The sequence below is a fragment of the Xiphias gladius genome, chromosome 20, assembly GCF_016859285.1.
Source record: "Xiphias gladius isolate SHS-SW01 ecotype Sanya breed wild chromosome 20, ASM1685928v1, whole genome shotgun sequence".
Classification (NCBI taxonomy): Eukaryota; Metazoa; Chordata; class Actinopteri; order Istiophoriformes; family Xiphiidae; genus Xiphias; species Xiphias gladius.
In genome coordinates, this window is record NC_053419.1 from 15,167,916 (window position 1) to 15,182,303 (window position 14,388).

General features: G+C 38.3%; 1 protein-coding gene across 1 annotated transcript in view; it reads right to left on the bottom strand.

The window, feature by feature from the left end:
* The window catches only part of LOC120806183 (astrotactin-2-like), a 249,816-nt gene that overhangs the window by 81,095 nt on the left and 154,333 nt on the right, over window positions 1-14,388 (bottom strand). The window contains exons 12-13 of the mRNA XM_040157035.1: window positions 4,205-4,371; window positions 3,730-3,918 (exon numbers count right to left, since the gene is read on the bottom strand). Of these exons, the coding sequence (XP_040012969.1) occupies window positions 3,730-3,918; window positions 4,205-4,371 (356 nt within the window). The remainder of the gene's footprint in view (window positions 1-3,729; window positions 3,919-4,204; window positions 4,372-14,388) is intronic.

The window sequence follows — 14,388 nt, forward strand, 5'->3', positions numbered from 1 at the left end:
GTAATCAGCCAAGTGTGCCTCTAACTGCAGGGAACGTGATATGTGCGGCTGAGTATGCATCTTGCAATTAGCATGGAAATTTTTATAGCTTCTAGGAGCAGGTGCAAATTGCACAGGTGTGATAAAATTAAAGTTGAGGTGGTGAGGAGAAAATGCTATTGGCCTGTATTTTACAGAAATCTCACAGCAGGCAAAGTATTAGTGCACCACAAAAACATATGCAATGTAGCAGCAGTGATTTACCTTCTTAAAAAGATAAATAACCGCAGTACGATGAGGCCACACAAAGGATGGATAGAGAGCTGTGGCTGAGTGGTCATTACGCTTCAACTTTGTTTTCAGTGAGTGGAAAAGTACACTTTTGTTTAGATATTTATTGAGTGCATTTGACTGCAGTAACCTTGAGACTGTAGGCAGTCTTTTACAAATCTTTCTAAAAGATTATTAGCCTGAGTAAAATTTTACGAGACATCTAACAGATGAACAAATACTTTAGTCAGGTAGAGCTGAATTGTGGCTATAGTAAATGTTTTTTAATCTTGTTATTTAGCTAGCATTTTGATATCTTTTATTTTTGGGGATTTGAGACTAATCCAGTGGTTGGATTGGCTTCCAGAAGAGATGGACGTTGGTAAAGTGTGGATGGGACCAGAGAGATGCTTTGCTCCACTGGGTGTGGACTGAGACCGTTACAAATAATTCTAACCTGGGTAGAGGAGGGACAATCACTAAATTTGGAAAATGGAAAAGTTAATGCACATATGACTTCTTCCTTCTCTTTTACTGGCCATTCTATTTTATTTTATTTCATGTGATTTCAACATAATATGAGGTGTGTCCTCATGGCTTTATCAGTGATATTAAGAAATAGCATTTAAACCTAGGTAAGTGTTGAAAACAGCAGGAGCCAAAACATGTCTGTCAATAAACAATAAAATGTTCTGATTTAGGATCTTTTTCCATGTAGGTCATATACTCTGCGTAGTTTCTTTCCCCATATAAAGATACTCAGATCTTTCTGTGCTTGTCTAGTGAGTCTCGGGGCTGCCACGTTGTGAGACTAGTTTAAACCTGTTGTTTGAATAACCTCACCGGAGCCCTGGCCCGAGTGCAAATCCATCTACTGGCCATACAGTAGTTTGATGTAACCCAGTGCGTAGAGCTCGAGGCAGAAGACCCACTGTGCTCTCCACTGCTTGAGGGCAAATGGATCAAGACTGTCTGCTTTCCCTGGTTTTAAAATCCTCAAACTGTGCCTTTGTTCTATCTGTCAAACTGTGCCCTGTTTAGTGTATTAGAGGTACTTCCCTACTGGTTTGGCCCCTTTAAACTTTGGGAAACATCACACTCTTAGTTCTTTTCCCATATTGGACTGCAGATGTGTCAGTCATTCCTACAAATTGTCTTAAGATGGATAACAAGCCCCTTTTAGCTTATAGCTCTTTAGGTGATCATAGTTCCCAGTTCCCCTTTAAATATCATAGCTCTTTATTTCTATCAATGCTCCAAAGTGTTCTACCTTATGATGTGTGGTTCTTCAGAACAAACCAATGCAAAGACAAGTCAATATAACCTTTACCACCCTGTTATGTATGATCTGCTAAATGGTTGAAATATAATGCATGAAAAAACACATTTGTGCCAGTGTTCCCCTTTTGTGCAAATACAATTGTATTCTCTGAGCCTATTTGTATGGAACTCACTCTAGTCAATACATGCAGTAGCCAGAGGCTTTCTACTTGGGTGGTTAAGGGCACCCACTTCTCAAAGGCGTCTTCAAGGACAGATGCAGACACGATTGTGTACTAGTGCATTAAAACCCTAATAAACTCAACTTGGTGTCATTTAGAATTACTTCATCTAAAAGACATTTATGTTAAGAATAAAATAATATTAAGCCAAAAGTGCTTTTTTCATGCACTTTTCTCTGGATTACTAACATTAAATGCTGACTACTTTGAGGTATTACGTGAAATTACAGTACCTGAATTACAGTGAATTTCTTTCAGAAGAAAGCTTTCCAATGGATTCAAAGGAGGATCGTACAGATACATATACAATACGTTACAAAGGACTGACCCCGATGACCTACAGCAGACAAATCATGTGGCTGCGTTTAGCCAAGCGCAGCTATTGTGACCTATAAGTCAGAACAGATGAAAAACACATTATGGTTATTTGAAAAAAATGTGTCTATGTATAGTATGTGTGTGTCGTTATGTGTATGTGTGTGTGAGAGAGAGTGAGTAAATAAAAGACAGACAGAGAGAAAATGAGATAAAGGTTTGGGCATAGATAGACTCTCATCATCTCTCTGTGATTACAGGAGCATTTCACCAAAAACAGCATGTGACTTATCAGAGTGAGCCAGGTTTTCAGACAGCTGACTGTTTAGAGAGAGCTGCCATGGGATAAGTCTCAATCCTCAGTCAACCACAACTCTCTCATCCCCTTCTCACTCTCACTCTCTCTCTCTCCCCCTCTCTCTCTCATCGTACAAATAAGATTCTTTTTTAAAAAGAATCATGCAAATTTAAATCCTAAGTTTAATATAAATGATTGAATCATTCAGCAGTCAAACACAGTCATGGTGTTCTCTCAAATCAAATGTTGTTTGGAAAGTTCGTCCCAACACCGTTGCAGAAGTTCCCACAAATGTGTTGAACTTGTAGGTTGCTTTGCTTTCACCCTCTGTCCAGTTCATCCCAAACCAGTTCCACGGAGACTATGCTGGTCTAGTTCTTTTTCTTCTAATGCTTTGGGTCATTATCTTGCTGTAGGATGAAACCCTGACCAGCCGGTCTGTCTTCCTTTGTTATTTGTCTTTTTACTCACCATTCTGACGGCAACATACAGTACTACCTCCTGCAGTACAGTATTGTCCTAATGATGCATCAGAGGGTGTAGTAACCAGGTTCGTTCCAACACTGCCTTTGTACAGACAGAGAGTTTGTAAGTAATCAGCAAAATGTGGGGCATATGTAGGAATTTTTCTCGTTAACTTTCAAGGCTTAATTTACTTGCATTGCTTTAGGAAAGCAGTAAATTAACCAATTTCTTAATCCCTGAAAAAGGCCTGTTTTCTATGAAGTTTAATTTAATTTTCTTAAATGTGTTTCTTAAATGTATTTCTTTTTTTTCAACCTCAGGCAGTTTACCACTTACCTTTCTGCCATTTAAGGTTTTTCACTGGACTTGAACTCCTGACATTTCACTAAAAACTAAAAAAAGGTTGGTTTGGTATAACTTTTGTCCAGTTGTGTACACACACATCTTTGCAAACGCAGGTGCAGCACCCCAACGGCAAACCCTGACTACTGATTCTCTGAGCTACTCCAAGGGGATCTCAAGCCTTTCTATCTCTCCTATAACCCAGAATTGTTAAAAGATGACCGTTACTCCTGATGATGTGTGTGCGGAGACACAGACAAATGTAAACAGTTAAGATGAGAAACAACAGGTCTCGTGGGAAGATCGCAAGTGTAACCTACACTTATGGATAGAAATAACAAAATAATGCTTTTCAAAATAGAGATAGAGAGGAATAGAAAGACCCATGCACAAACTTAAGATAAGATAAAACAAGATAATAGATAAGATTAGAGAAAAGGCAAGAACCATATATTCTTTAGTCACTAACAATAGGAAAATAAATAGTATTTTTCCATGGAACTAATTTCTATTATGCATCTGTGTAAGTGTAAATGTGTAAACTTGAACTCTATTTACCGGAAGGTCATTTGGAATATCTGTCCCAAGTTGACTTGCTGGGTTTTGTTGTTGTATCCATGCAGCATCTCACCAAACAGGGTGTCATTGAAGTTGACATCCTGCCTTGGGCATTTTGGTCCTTCACAGTTGTCAGACTGCAGGAGGCAGGAGCGCCCGTCCCCTGCCAGTTTGTACTCCTGCACACACCTGGGTAGAAGGGAAAAGCTGTCAATACAGTGTACAATTCGTAATGTATGTGAACCTAGTTACACATGAGGTGAAAGTATAGATACTCTATGTGTACTTGCTGGCAAGATGCTAAACATTATAAGATGAACTGTGGCGTAAATGTTGCAGGTTGATGATGAAGCAAAATACAAAACAAGAGATCAAGAGAATTTCTTGATTGAAATATCACTCATGAAGCCTCTTTCATGAGGAACCTTTATTTCCAGCCTCCAGACACCTCTCACTATTTTACTGTTAGTCTCACCCGCAAAACATAAGCACGTTGCTGGAGCTGGGGTCATCTTCAAGGGGCACAAGCTGCTGGAGACACAGCTGTTCACAGCCTCCATTGAAGCCATCCGTGCAGTCAATGCCCCTGGAGTAGTCATAGCAACCTGAGCCATCTTTCATTGGCCTCAGCCCCTCAGGACACTGCAAGAAAAGAGAGACAGAGAAAGAAGGAGAGGTGGTGGGAGGAGGACATAGAGAGAGGGTGAGGAGGAAGGCATAGATTTGGGAGAGAGTCAGACGCAGAGGTCAGCGTGTGCATTTTAATCGGGATCAGGTGGCAGCGAGGAGGCAAAAAGATAGTATAATGCGAAAGATGAGAGCGGGGAAGATGGCAGTTGAGAAAGGAGGGAGGGATTCAAACAAAGAAGAAAGAAACGTGCTAATTATCCTATTTGATAAAATACAGAAAACATGGTAGTTTTTTAATGTGATTCATGTGATTAAAATGGAAATGAAACTGCCAACTCGCAGCTTAGAATCATCAATACTGCTCATTTTACTGCTCGACTACAATGGCACTGTAACTCGATACAGAGGTCTGTGTTGTTTTTTCATGCCAGGAACAAAACCCCACGCGTTACGTTCTCTCGGTGAGAATCTACACTGGCAGGTGCAAAAGAGTGTCAGGTGACTGCACTTTTACACCTTCCCCAGGCCAACAAGGAGTGTAACCAATGAAAAGGAATTTATCGAGTAGGGAACTTTCCATTCCACATTGGAGAGAAAAAAGGGAAATAATTAATTTATAAAGTATAGTGAATGAGTATTACATACTCTAAACATAGGGGACTTTGAGGAGCAGAAATGTCTCCATTTCATTCATACACAAACCTTGAAATGACATTGAGGGCATTGAAACATAGAGATTTATTAGTATTGGTGAAGTCAGTGGTGATGTACTAAGGTTAATTAAAAACAATGTACTGATTTCGCAAGTTTTTAGATTTTCAGTTACATTTCATCATTCTGTTTTAGTTCAACTCTCAGTCTACCCTTGAGACTCAACAACCTCCACACGAAACAAATCACATTTACCTGAGCATACTGCAAACATTCTGGTCAGACACCTGATGGGGGAACACTGGGTCCAAACATTTTAACTTAAAACTGGCTGTTACAGTTTAATTTATGAAGTATTTTTAATGAATTCTATTTGCCCCAACATACGAAATACTAATTAAGAATGACTGCGACAACAGCAGATGCACTGTATATCAAAGCTGGACCCCATTAAAATGTCATTTTGCTTACCATTAATAACTTGTAGACTTAATAGCCTCCTCTTTATGATTTGGGTTGCATTATCAATCTTAGATGTTAAACAAAAGGCTGTTACACAACCAATACAAAGAGGTTACACTTGATGAACTTTTCTGCTGGCTCAGTTTATCTGTTAGAGGCGAGCGAAATGCTGCTGGGAAACGCTGTTGAAAAGTTTTGTCATATGAAAAAAAAAAAAAAAAAATAAAGAGATCTAAGTTCCCTTATTTTATCATTTGATTCAATGATAATATTTATTTAATATTCCTATAAGCAATTAGAATAGGATCTAGTGACTTTCAGAATTAAATATTAACATGTAGAAGCATCAATGCTACAATATTTTGAAATGTTAATTTAGTAAGCCGTGAATATTCTTTGTCACTCAGTATTATACTTATATGACCTTATATAACAATTTTTTAAATCTATTTTATCATAACATTATTTCAAAACATAACATACTCCTTGTTATGGTTACTCAACAGGGATTTTATGCTGCAAAAGAGAAAAGAGAGGAAACTAGAAGTACCGCCTTGCGTTTGCATGCCTCGCCAGACAGTCCGGTTGCAGTTTACTTCCATGTCTGACTCATAGTGTATGTACTGAAGACTTTGAAGGAATTTAATAAAAGCTATTAGGTGTATTTGATCATAATTAGCATATGATTTCTTGCGTTATGACCAAAAACGGAGTTTTGTGAGTTTGCCATCACACGAGGCGATGCACTAGACAACCTCTCAGACTGGCTAAAACTATTCATGACAAAGATACATCAGGATTGTCACACCCAACACAGCAGTAACATATGGCACTAATGGGAGATAACGTTACACCCCCAAGTGAAAACTGCAAACTGCTTTGCAGTGTTATTACCAATTGTGCCAGTTTACCACCATCAAACAAAAGGCCGGAGGGTGAAAGAACTATATCTAGAAGATGTGTTCAAGTGTTAAAGGCGCAGTAGTGTCTTCAATAAAGAAAAAGGAAAGAAATCATTTTGTAGACAGAGACGCAAACTTTTATCCAGACTGTGCTTAAAGGTAAAAACATTAAAAAAAAAAAATCAGGGTGAAAATTGTTTTTCTTGCCCTTCAGCTTTGTTTTGACTGCACAGACTGGACAGTGTTCAAATCCTCCTCTAAAAATAGACAAATCTGATGAATATTGAATGTCAGTACATTTTGTTCTGCAAGGTGCCTGAGATCTGCAGTAAAAAAAATTACCTTCGGGTTGCCAAAGAAACTAAAGGCCTCATTTGATAGATTTTAATAAACGCTGCTCAATAAAGGACAGGAAAATTTAGGGAAGTGAAATTAAGTTAGAAATAAAACGGGTCAAACTGAGATACAAAGACCTGATTGAACCAGAGTTTAGAAGAAATAAAGTGAGAGATTTTTGGAAAGCATGAAACTTATTACTGAGTTTAGGAGAGAGAAATGGGAATGTTAGCCAAAATGTTTTCAGATCTAACAAACAACTGTTTCATTCAGCACTTTTAAACTACAAGAGTTAAGGAGAAAAAAAAAAAAAATCACAATTTTGGAATATTTCGAATACTGTGACAGAGCTTTTCTACCAGATAACTGTCTATAACGCATTCGATAACATCTGTTTCTGGGGGCTTACAACTTGCCTGGATCAGCTTTCTTATTTTCTCCACTTTTTTGTAGCATCTCATCAACAATAAAATATGAAACAATGCTAAATGTGAAACCTCCAAAGCCTCTTGGCTTTGCCACCAGAGCAACAGCTGTTCTTCAGTTATCAAGCCTTTTTTGAAAATCATCAAGGACAAGATTTTAATGCAGGCAGGGAACAAACTGGAGAGAAAAGATGTAAATGCACAGCGGACGCCCCTTAAGCTTGTTAAATTACTGCATATGTTTTGGCAATTGGAAGACCCTCATACTCATGTCAGGCTTTAATTGTATAGACTTTTCTACATTCAAGTCTTGCCTCATGGATGTGTCAAAACGGGGTGAGGTGGCAGTTAGTTTGTATTATCCTGAGTCTTAAGTTGATGCTCAAACGTTATTTGATGATCAACATTGTGATTTACAATCCTACACTATCAACAGCCACCAGTAGTAACTGAACTCTCTGCTTCTAATTACGAGACTAGTTTCTCATATTTAGCCTTCTCATAATGGGAAGATCATATAGTTGAATTAAGATCTCTATCTCATAAGATGGAATGAACGCAGTTTTTGCAAAAAGGGTGTAACACTGAAATAAGGTCACGTCAGCTCTGTCTTTGCTGTAGACATTTTCCGATTTTACGATACAAATTGATGGACAGCATTTTTTAATCTCCCAGGAGAAACCACTGGCAAACACTAAAAAAGGATGAATGTGCAATAAGAATTATGCATTCTTCACGTGTTCTAGACAAAGTCCTATACTGTAGGTTAAATATTCAATGGAAAAGCTCTCCAGTCCCAGATCCATTAACTGTATCTCATGAATGTAATGCTAACTTCCTCACCAGAACAAGATTGGGGCCATTCATCACACTGAGGCGGAGCCGTGGGAATAGCTGTCTGTAATTCAGAAGTGTCATGCAGCACTCGGCAGTTGAATGAGAGGATTTAAGGTTAGCCCTTAGCACAGCCCACTAGCTACTTGCTCTCTCTGTTCAGACAACTCTCCAAAGACACAAGGGCTGGGCAGGGGGAGGATTTGTATTTCAGATAAATGAATTTCAGTCCGGTCTTCTGTAATGTTTCTGCTGTGAGAACAGGCCAAGAGATTTCAAGAACCAGAAATGCAATTTCATTGACTGAGATGTTGTTAGAATTATAACTATTATTAACATCTTGGCAGCTGATCACTTATTGAAAACACATAAAATAAAACATTAGATTCTGGTGAATTGATTTATTATTTATTATTTACTACATAAAGAAACAGCAAAAATGAAACATTATACGCAGTGTGGATGTTTGTTTTTGTGTGTTTTTGTGCTCACAAATTTGCAAGTTCAATCAATTATAATTAATATCTTAAACTACTGGATTAAATTTGAAGGATTGGATGTTTACATATTATCTTTTTTTCTGCAAATGCATATCTGCTCCATTCCTGAATGTAGGCAATGAAGGTAACAACTAAAACACTAAGTGCTGACCATATGTATTCTCTGGGGGCTATTACAAATGAGAATTTTATGACACCATTAAGCAACAGAGTGATGGTATTTCACTGTTGAGTATACTTCAGGGATTAGAAGTACAAAACAGGTTTGAAGAAATGGAAGTAAAATGAAATGCACCAAAGATAACGGCACGTATACTGTATCTCCCTGCACTTTATATACTACACACAGATCACCCCTAAAAAATAAAGTTCACACATTCTGAATGAATTCTATTCATTTTGCTAATCACCCATCGGCGCCCTCATCTTTAATCAGGAACTGAGCGTAATCTATCTAAGAACTCCTGTCAAAATTAAGATGCTAGATGGTCATACTGAATGACAATCACACATTCAAAAAAAAAAAAAAGGAAGAGATAGCAAGGGAAGTGTGAACAATCTGTGATGAAGGATTTATATATTTTCACAGTGCAACTTTTGCAAATTTCAACAGAACATGGCTAGGGAAGTGGTGTAAAAAGTGAAGACTTGAGAAACAAGGATAATAAGGAAACATATCCTTGCTGAGTCTAAACAAAACAACACACACATAAAAAAGTCTTCAAAACAGCGCAGCTCTAAATCACACTGACAGGCGGGGGGGGGGGATCAAATACTCTAAAAGCATATTTGACAGCCTAATCTGGTTTGAGGGGGCAGAGACACATGCCCTGTAGCTCCACTGCTGTTCAAATGGGTTAAATTAGGCACAACAGTTTTATTGCTGCAAGAGCAAAAAAAGAAAACTTGTGAGGGTGAAATACAGTCCCCAGCAGTTTGTTCCTCATATTCATGTGAGTTCACACTTAATCTTCAGTGAGAAAAAACAGAGTTGTCTCTTAGCTATTGGGAATGCTACTGCCTTGTTCTATTTCACACAGGCCTCACTCTCTAACACAATCGCTCACACTTGAATACTGAGCAGTCATTTTTACCGATAAAATCCGCATGTATGTGCTCAGCTAACCAGGATGAGTCCATTCTACACTATGGAGACTGTGTTTGCAGGCCATTTGGTCTTCAGCTGTCATCCTCCTTTACTTAGTGGTGACAGCACAACGGATGACACTGAGAGTAACGGATTGCCTTGTCCCGCGGCTGCACCACACTCTGCTGCCATCAGCTGAGCTTGATCGCCGAAGGCATGAAAGAACTTCTGTTATTTGCTTCCTTTTATGATGAGCACAATGGAGACATGGCCTGTTAATGGTGAGCTATCTTTGTTTACGTCAGGAAAGAAAATATAGACAATACAAACACCGGTAATAGACACACTTTTAGGTTTAGTGTTGTTAAAGTGAACATGTTAACAAATTGATTAAATGTCGACACCGCTGATTGATTTTCTGAGATAAGCCTCTGAGGCACAGGTATACAAAGATATATCAAAGAGAGTTACACAAATGCATCTCCTTTCAGATATCAATGGAGGTTATTATAAAAATAGCAGCAATACTGTATACTTCAACTTACTGTAACAGTTGAGAAATAAATATTATCTGCCTCTCTTGATATCTTCATCTTGCCACAAAGAATAACAGATATTGTCTGTACTAGTCCACCTACGTTTATAAATTATGAGAAGGGAGAGGAAATTCAAATACCAGTCTTTCTCAGCATGTCAAACCTGTTAGTTAGGAATAAAGCCTGTTTGATTTAATACTCTTTCTCAATCCATTAATGCTTGCTTTGCTTCCATTGAGCCATTGAATTGACTGAGAGTGATCCTAATTCAAAAACGTGTTAAATAATACAGAAAATATTGGACCCACCAAGGGGCCCCCTTAAATTGGTGGATTATGATACAATTTTAACATAAGACAAAAGCACTGCTTCAGTAGTTTGCTGATGTTGCTCATATAATAATTTCACCCATTCCAAATTCTTGGATTATCAGGGGCACATTAGAATTAGATTATATTAACATATTGAATATATCTACACATTATTGCATGTTTTGGTTTTACTGTTACGCTGCAAGTATTTGCTAATATTTGCTCAGAAGGCTTATTTGAACTGCATTCCATTGTGCATCTTAATTCCCACCCTTGACTGCAGCAGTGTAATGCAGATCTCTGTGGTACACTAAATGACACACTTGATCCGGCATTTAACCAACGGTGTAGGACTGAAAGGATGGAAGAATTATTATTACAATGTATTTGCTTTAAACTATAAAGCATTGAAATTCAGTGGTAATGAGGTAAACTGAGCTGTGCTGTGCAGCGGAGCAGGGGGAGTCAAGACGCTCATTTGCTAGCAACACGGGACTGTGGAGACATATAGGGGATGGTGGGTAGAGGGATTAGGGGATAAGGGTTTGCACGAAACCTTTGTTTGGGTGGAGTTGCTATTTTTCCTCCCTGTTGACTTTTTATGCAAACCAGAGGCAACCAAGCAGAAATCTCACTCCACGCTGACAACTCATCATTTAATTCCTGACTTTTGGAGTGTGCCGCACATTTTAATAAAGTCTTACATACTGAGACAGTGTACAAGTACCTTAAAATGAGATTGGAGACAACAATATCCGTCTTTTCTAAACTACTATAAACTACTGGAATTTGACAGGCCAAAATTAAAGTTTCAGGTGGTGCCTGAAGTTAAGAAATACATCTTTGCCAACCCAGCATCAAAACAACTTTACCAGAGATGTCCCAAAAGGGACATCAACTGATGAAAGATATGCCACTAATGTCCTACCATCTGCTCACCCTCTGAATACTTCCATTAGGAAGACGGATACTGTAGCTGGATACAAAAATGTGCCATAATGAAAAACATTCCAGCATTCCCTAAAAGCATAGAAACCAAGATAGGCTGCAGTTGTCATACTTAAAGCTTAAAAATGACATGCGACCGGGAAAAGCCATGTTTACAGAGTTCTGAACTTTACCAAGCAGCCCCAGGAGAGTTCACAGAGTGCACCAGTAATACCCCTTTCACACACAAACACAGCGAATGACATGGTACATTGCCCACAGGTTCAACCAGAATTCCACCGTTCATTCCACACCACTGGCTAAAGGCTAGATGCTGTTGCTGCTCTCACAATTCACATCTGCCCAATGAAGTTTCCTCCTCACAGGGTGGTTAATAATAATCAAAAGAGGCCTATGAAATGTTGTTTTTACAATTTGCATTCAATACATCCACCATATGTTTATTATTGTAACCCTGACCGTGAAGATCTTCTTACCTTAAGGAAGCACTTATTTTAACCTAAACCACAATCGTTTCTCTAACCTAACTGATGAATTTTGGTGCCTAAACCATGACTGTTCCACAACCTTAACTGCTTGTTTATTATTGTTAACATGTTTTTGGTAACATATTATTGTGACGCCTGCTGCTGGTATGTTCCTATAGTTCATATCCCAGGGTAGGGAGAAACGACCTATATGGACGTTTAGGTTGGAGGACTTGTTGAGTGAACATGTTAAAATTGAGCTTGGCAAAAATGGTTTTAAATACTATGCTCCTTACAAAATGAAATGAGTATCAAAAAGAGTAATCTCTCTTGCCCATATGATGATTTTAAAACACTATGATCTGACATTATAACTACCACTTGTAATTGTTGTCTTTACATTTCCAGTAACTAATTTCCATTTCACACAGTGGAAAAAAGGTTACTGTGATAATGGAAACAACAGTGCAGGCTTTAATGTAAGCAGCGTAACTATAAACAGTTTTACACAGCACATTACTGCTGCGCTGTATAATATAACCAACCGGTGTTTGATGAGCCAAGTGATGAAAAAGGAAAGCATTAGCACAAAAGCATTACCTGACTAAAAGACTATCCTACACTTACAACAGCTGTTGTTATAAACTGAGGTTAGCGAGCGCCAGAATAAACCACATGTCATCCTCTCTGGCTCAGCAGCAGCAGAAAGGGGACACAGGCAAAAAATGGAATGCAATGTCTCCAAAACTTCAGCACTGGCTCTGACTAGAATTTAATTCATTGCAAATGCATTTCAACAGTCTTAAGAGCAGCAGACAGCCTTGAGGGACTGACTCTGATAATGGATTTTAAGCCCTCCGTGTGACATGTCACTGCTCGGTGTTAGCACCCACTCTGACAAGGATGGTTAAAATAACACCAACCCGAAAGAGTGAGAAAAGAAAATAATACCACTGTGCCTGTGATCCTCTGCGTTAATCTTTGAAGACTAGGGGGCTTTGTCAGTCTTTTTGTCTGCCTATTAATCAGCTACACACAGAGGTGTGCGACTGTTCTGAGTAATTTTGAAGTAATATTTCATATAAGCGTGAGTGTATGTTAAATCTTACCAATAAATTAGATCCAGAGGAAAAGGAAGCTGGAATAAGGCAGAAGAAACGAGTTTGTATGCATTCTCTTTACTTGTGTATGCCTTTTCTTTTTTTTTAAATTAACATTAGTAAGGCCTGGCAGTTTTTTGATATGGTTCTATGTCATGGTGATGGTTAGCTGTGGGAGAAAAAAAAATGTTCTGTTTGCTTATGCATGTGTGTGGAATCAGTTAATAAAATACAGCATGATATACCCAGGGACTTGACGTGGGACAGACTTTGACAAATAATCCAAGGGTTTTATTAGCACATGCTCATTCATATTTCATTCACACTTTCTCCACTGTCCACTACTCTCCACCTCTGGATCTAACAGGGATTCTTCTTAGGCCTTGGTCAGACTGCCCAAATCCATTTTTTGGCATATCACGCTTGTATCCAGATTGATTTTAGAAAAATCTGGACAGCAAAAACCACATGAAATGTGATTTTTGCTAATTGGATCCAAACCCCATTTGGAGGTGGTTTGAAATGTGATTCCAGTGGGATCTCTACAGATGTGTCTCAGTCCAGATGCTCTGGCTGCTCAACTCAAAGTGTCTTTTTGAGTCACTGGAAATGCGACACACAATGACGACCTCAAATCCAGAGTGACGGTAGCTACATAGTTACTGATGTCTATGACATTACTACAGCAACGCATGCAAATAAATCGGTGATGTTCGGTCACACAAATCAAACCTTATCACTTGCAAAAAACAGTGCGGACAGTCTTAGCGTCATAGGCTTAGTATGAGAAACTACCAGTTAAATGTTACTCTCCAGCCCTGTATAGGTTACAAATTCTACTACCACTGTACAAATGCATAAAACATAATTGGGACCACTGTTACAGATGTCCAAAAGTCTGAGACCACTTTCCCATTCACTTGAGTGGCAAAGTGGTCTGTAACTCTAACTGTAAATTACTGTACATATATCAGCTATTTGACACAATACAAATCATGTACATAAGCTAACATGGCTGAATTTGTATATTAGTAAAACAATATGTGAAAGATATATAGTTTTTTAAAAGCAAGCACTATAAAATAGGTTGAATTAGGTGCAATATTTTTACATGATAATACAGAAAATATGTGGTAGCACATACTGATTATCATTTAATCAAATATTCCAGCATTTATGATTACATTAATGAATATCTAACATTATACATTTAAATATTACATTTATGAAATTGGTGAGGAAGTCAAAAAATACCACTTATGTACGTAACTCTTTATTGTGAGAACTAACTGCAGCTTTGCAACCATTTAAATGTTACGAAACAGACAGAAAAAGGTATCAGATGCATGAAGGACATGCCTTAATTGGAAGCCGCATTCAATTGTGCTACTTAGGAAAGACTGACACAGTCCACCATTGCTGTTCATGCACACTTTTAATGAATCATCCTTATTAGGGGTGCAGAAGACC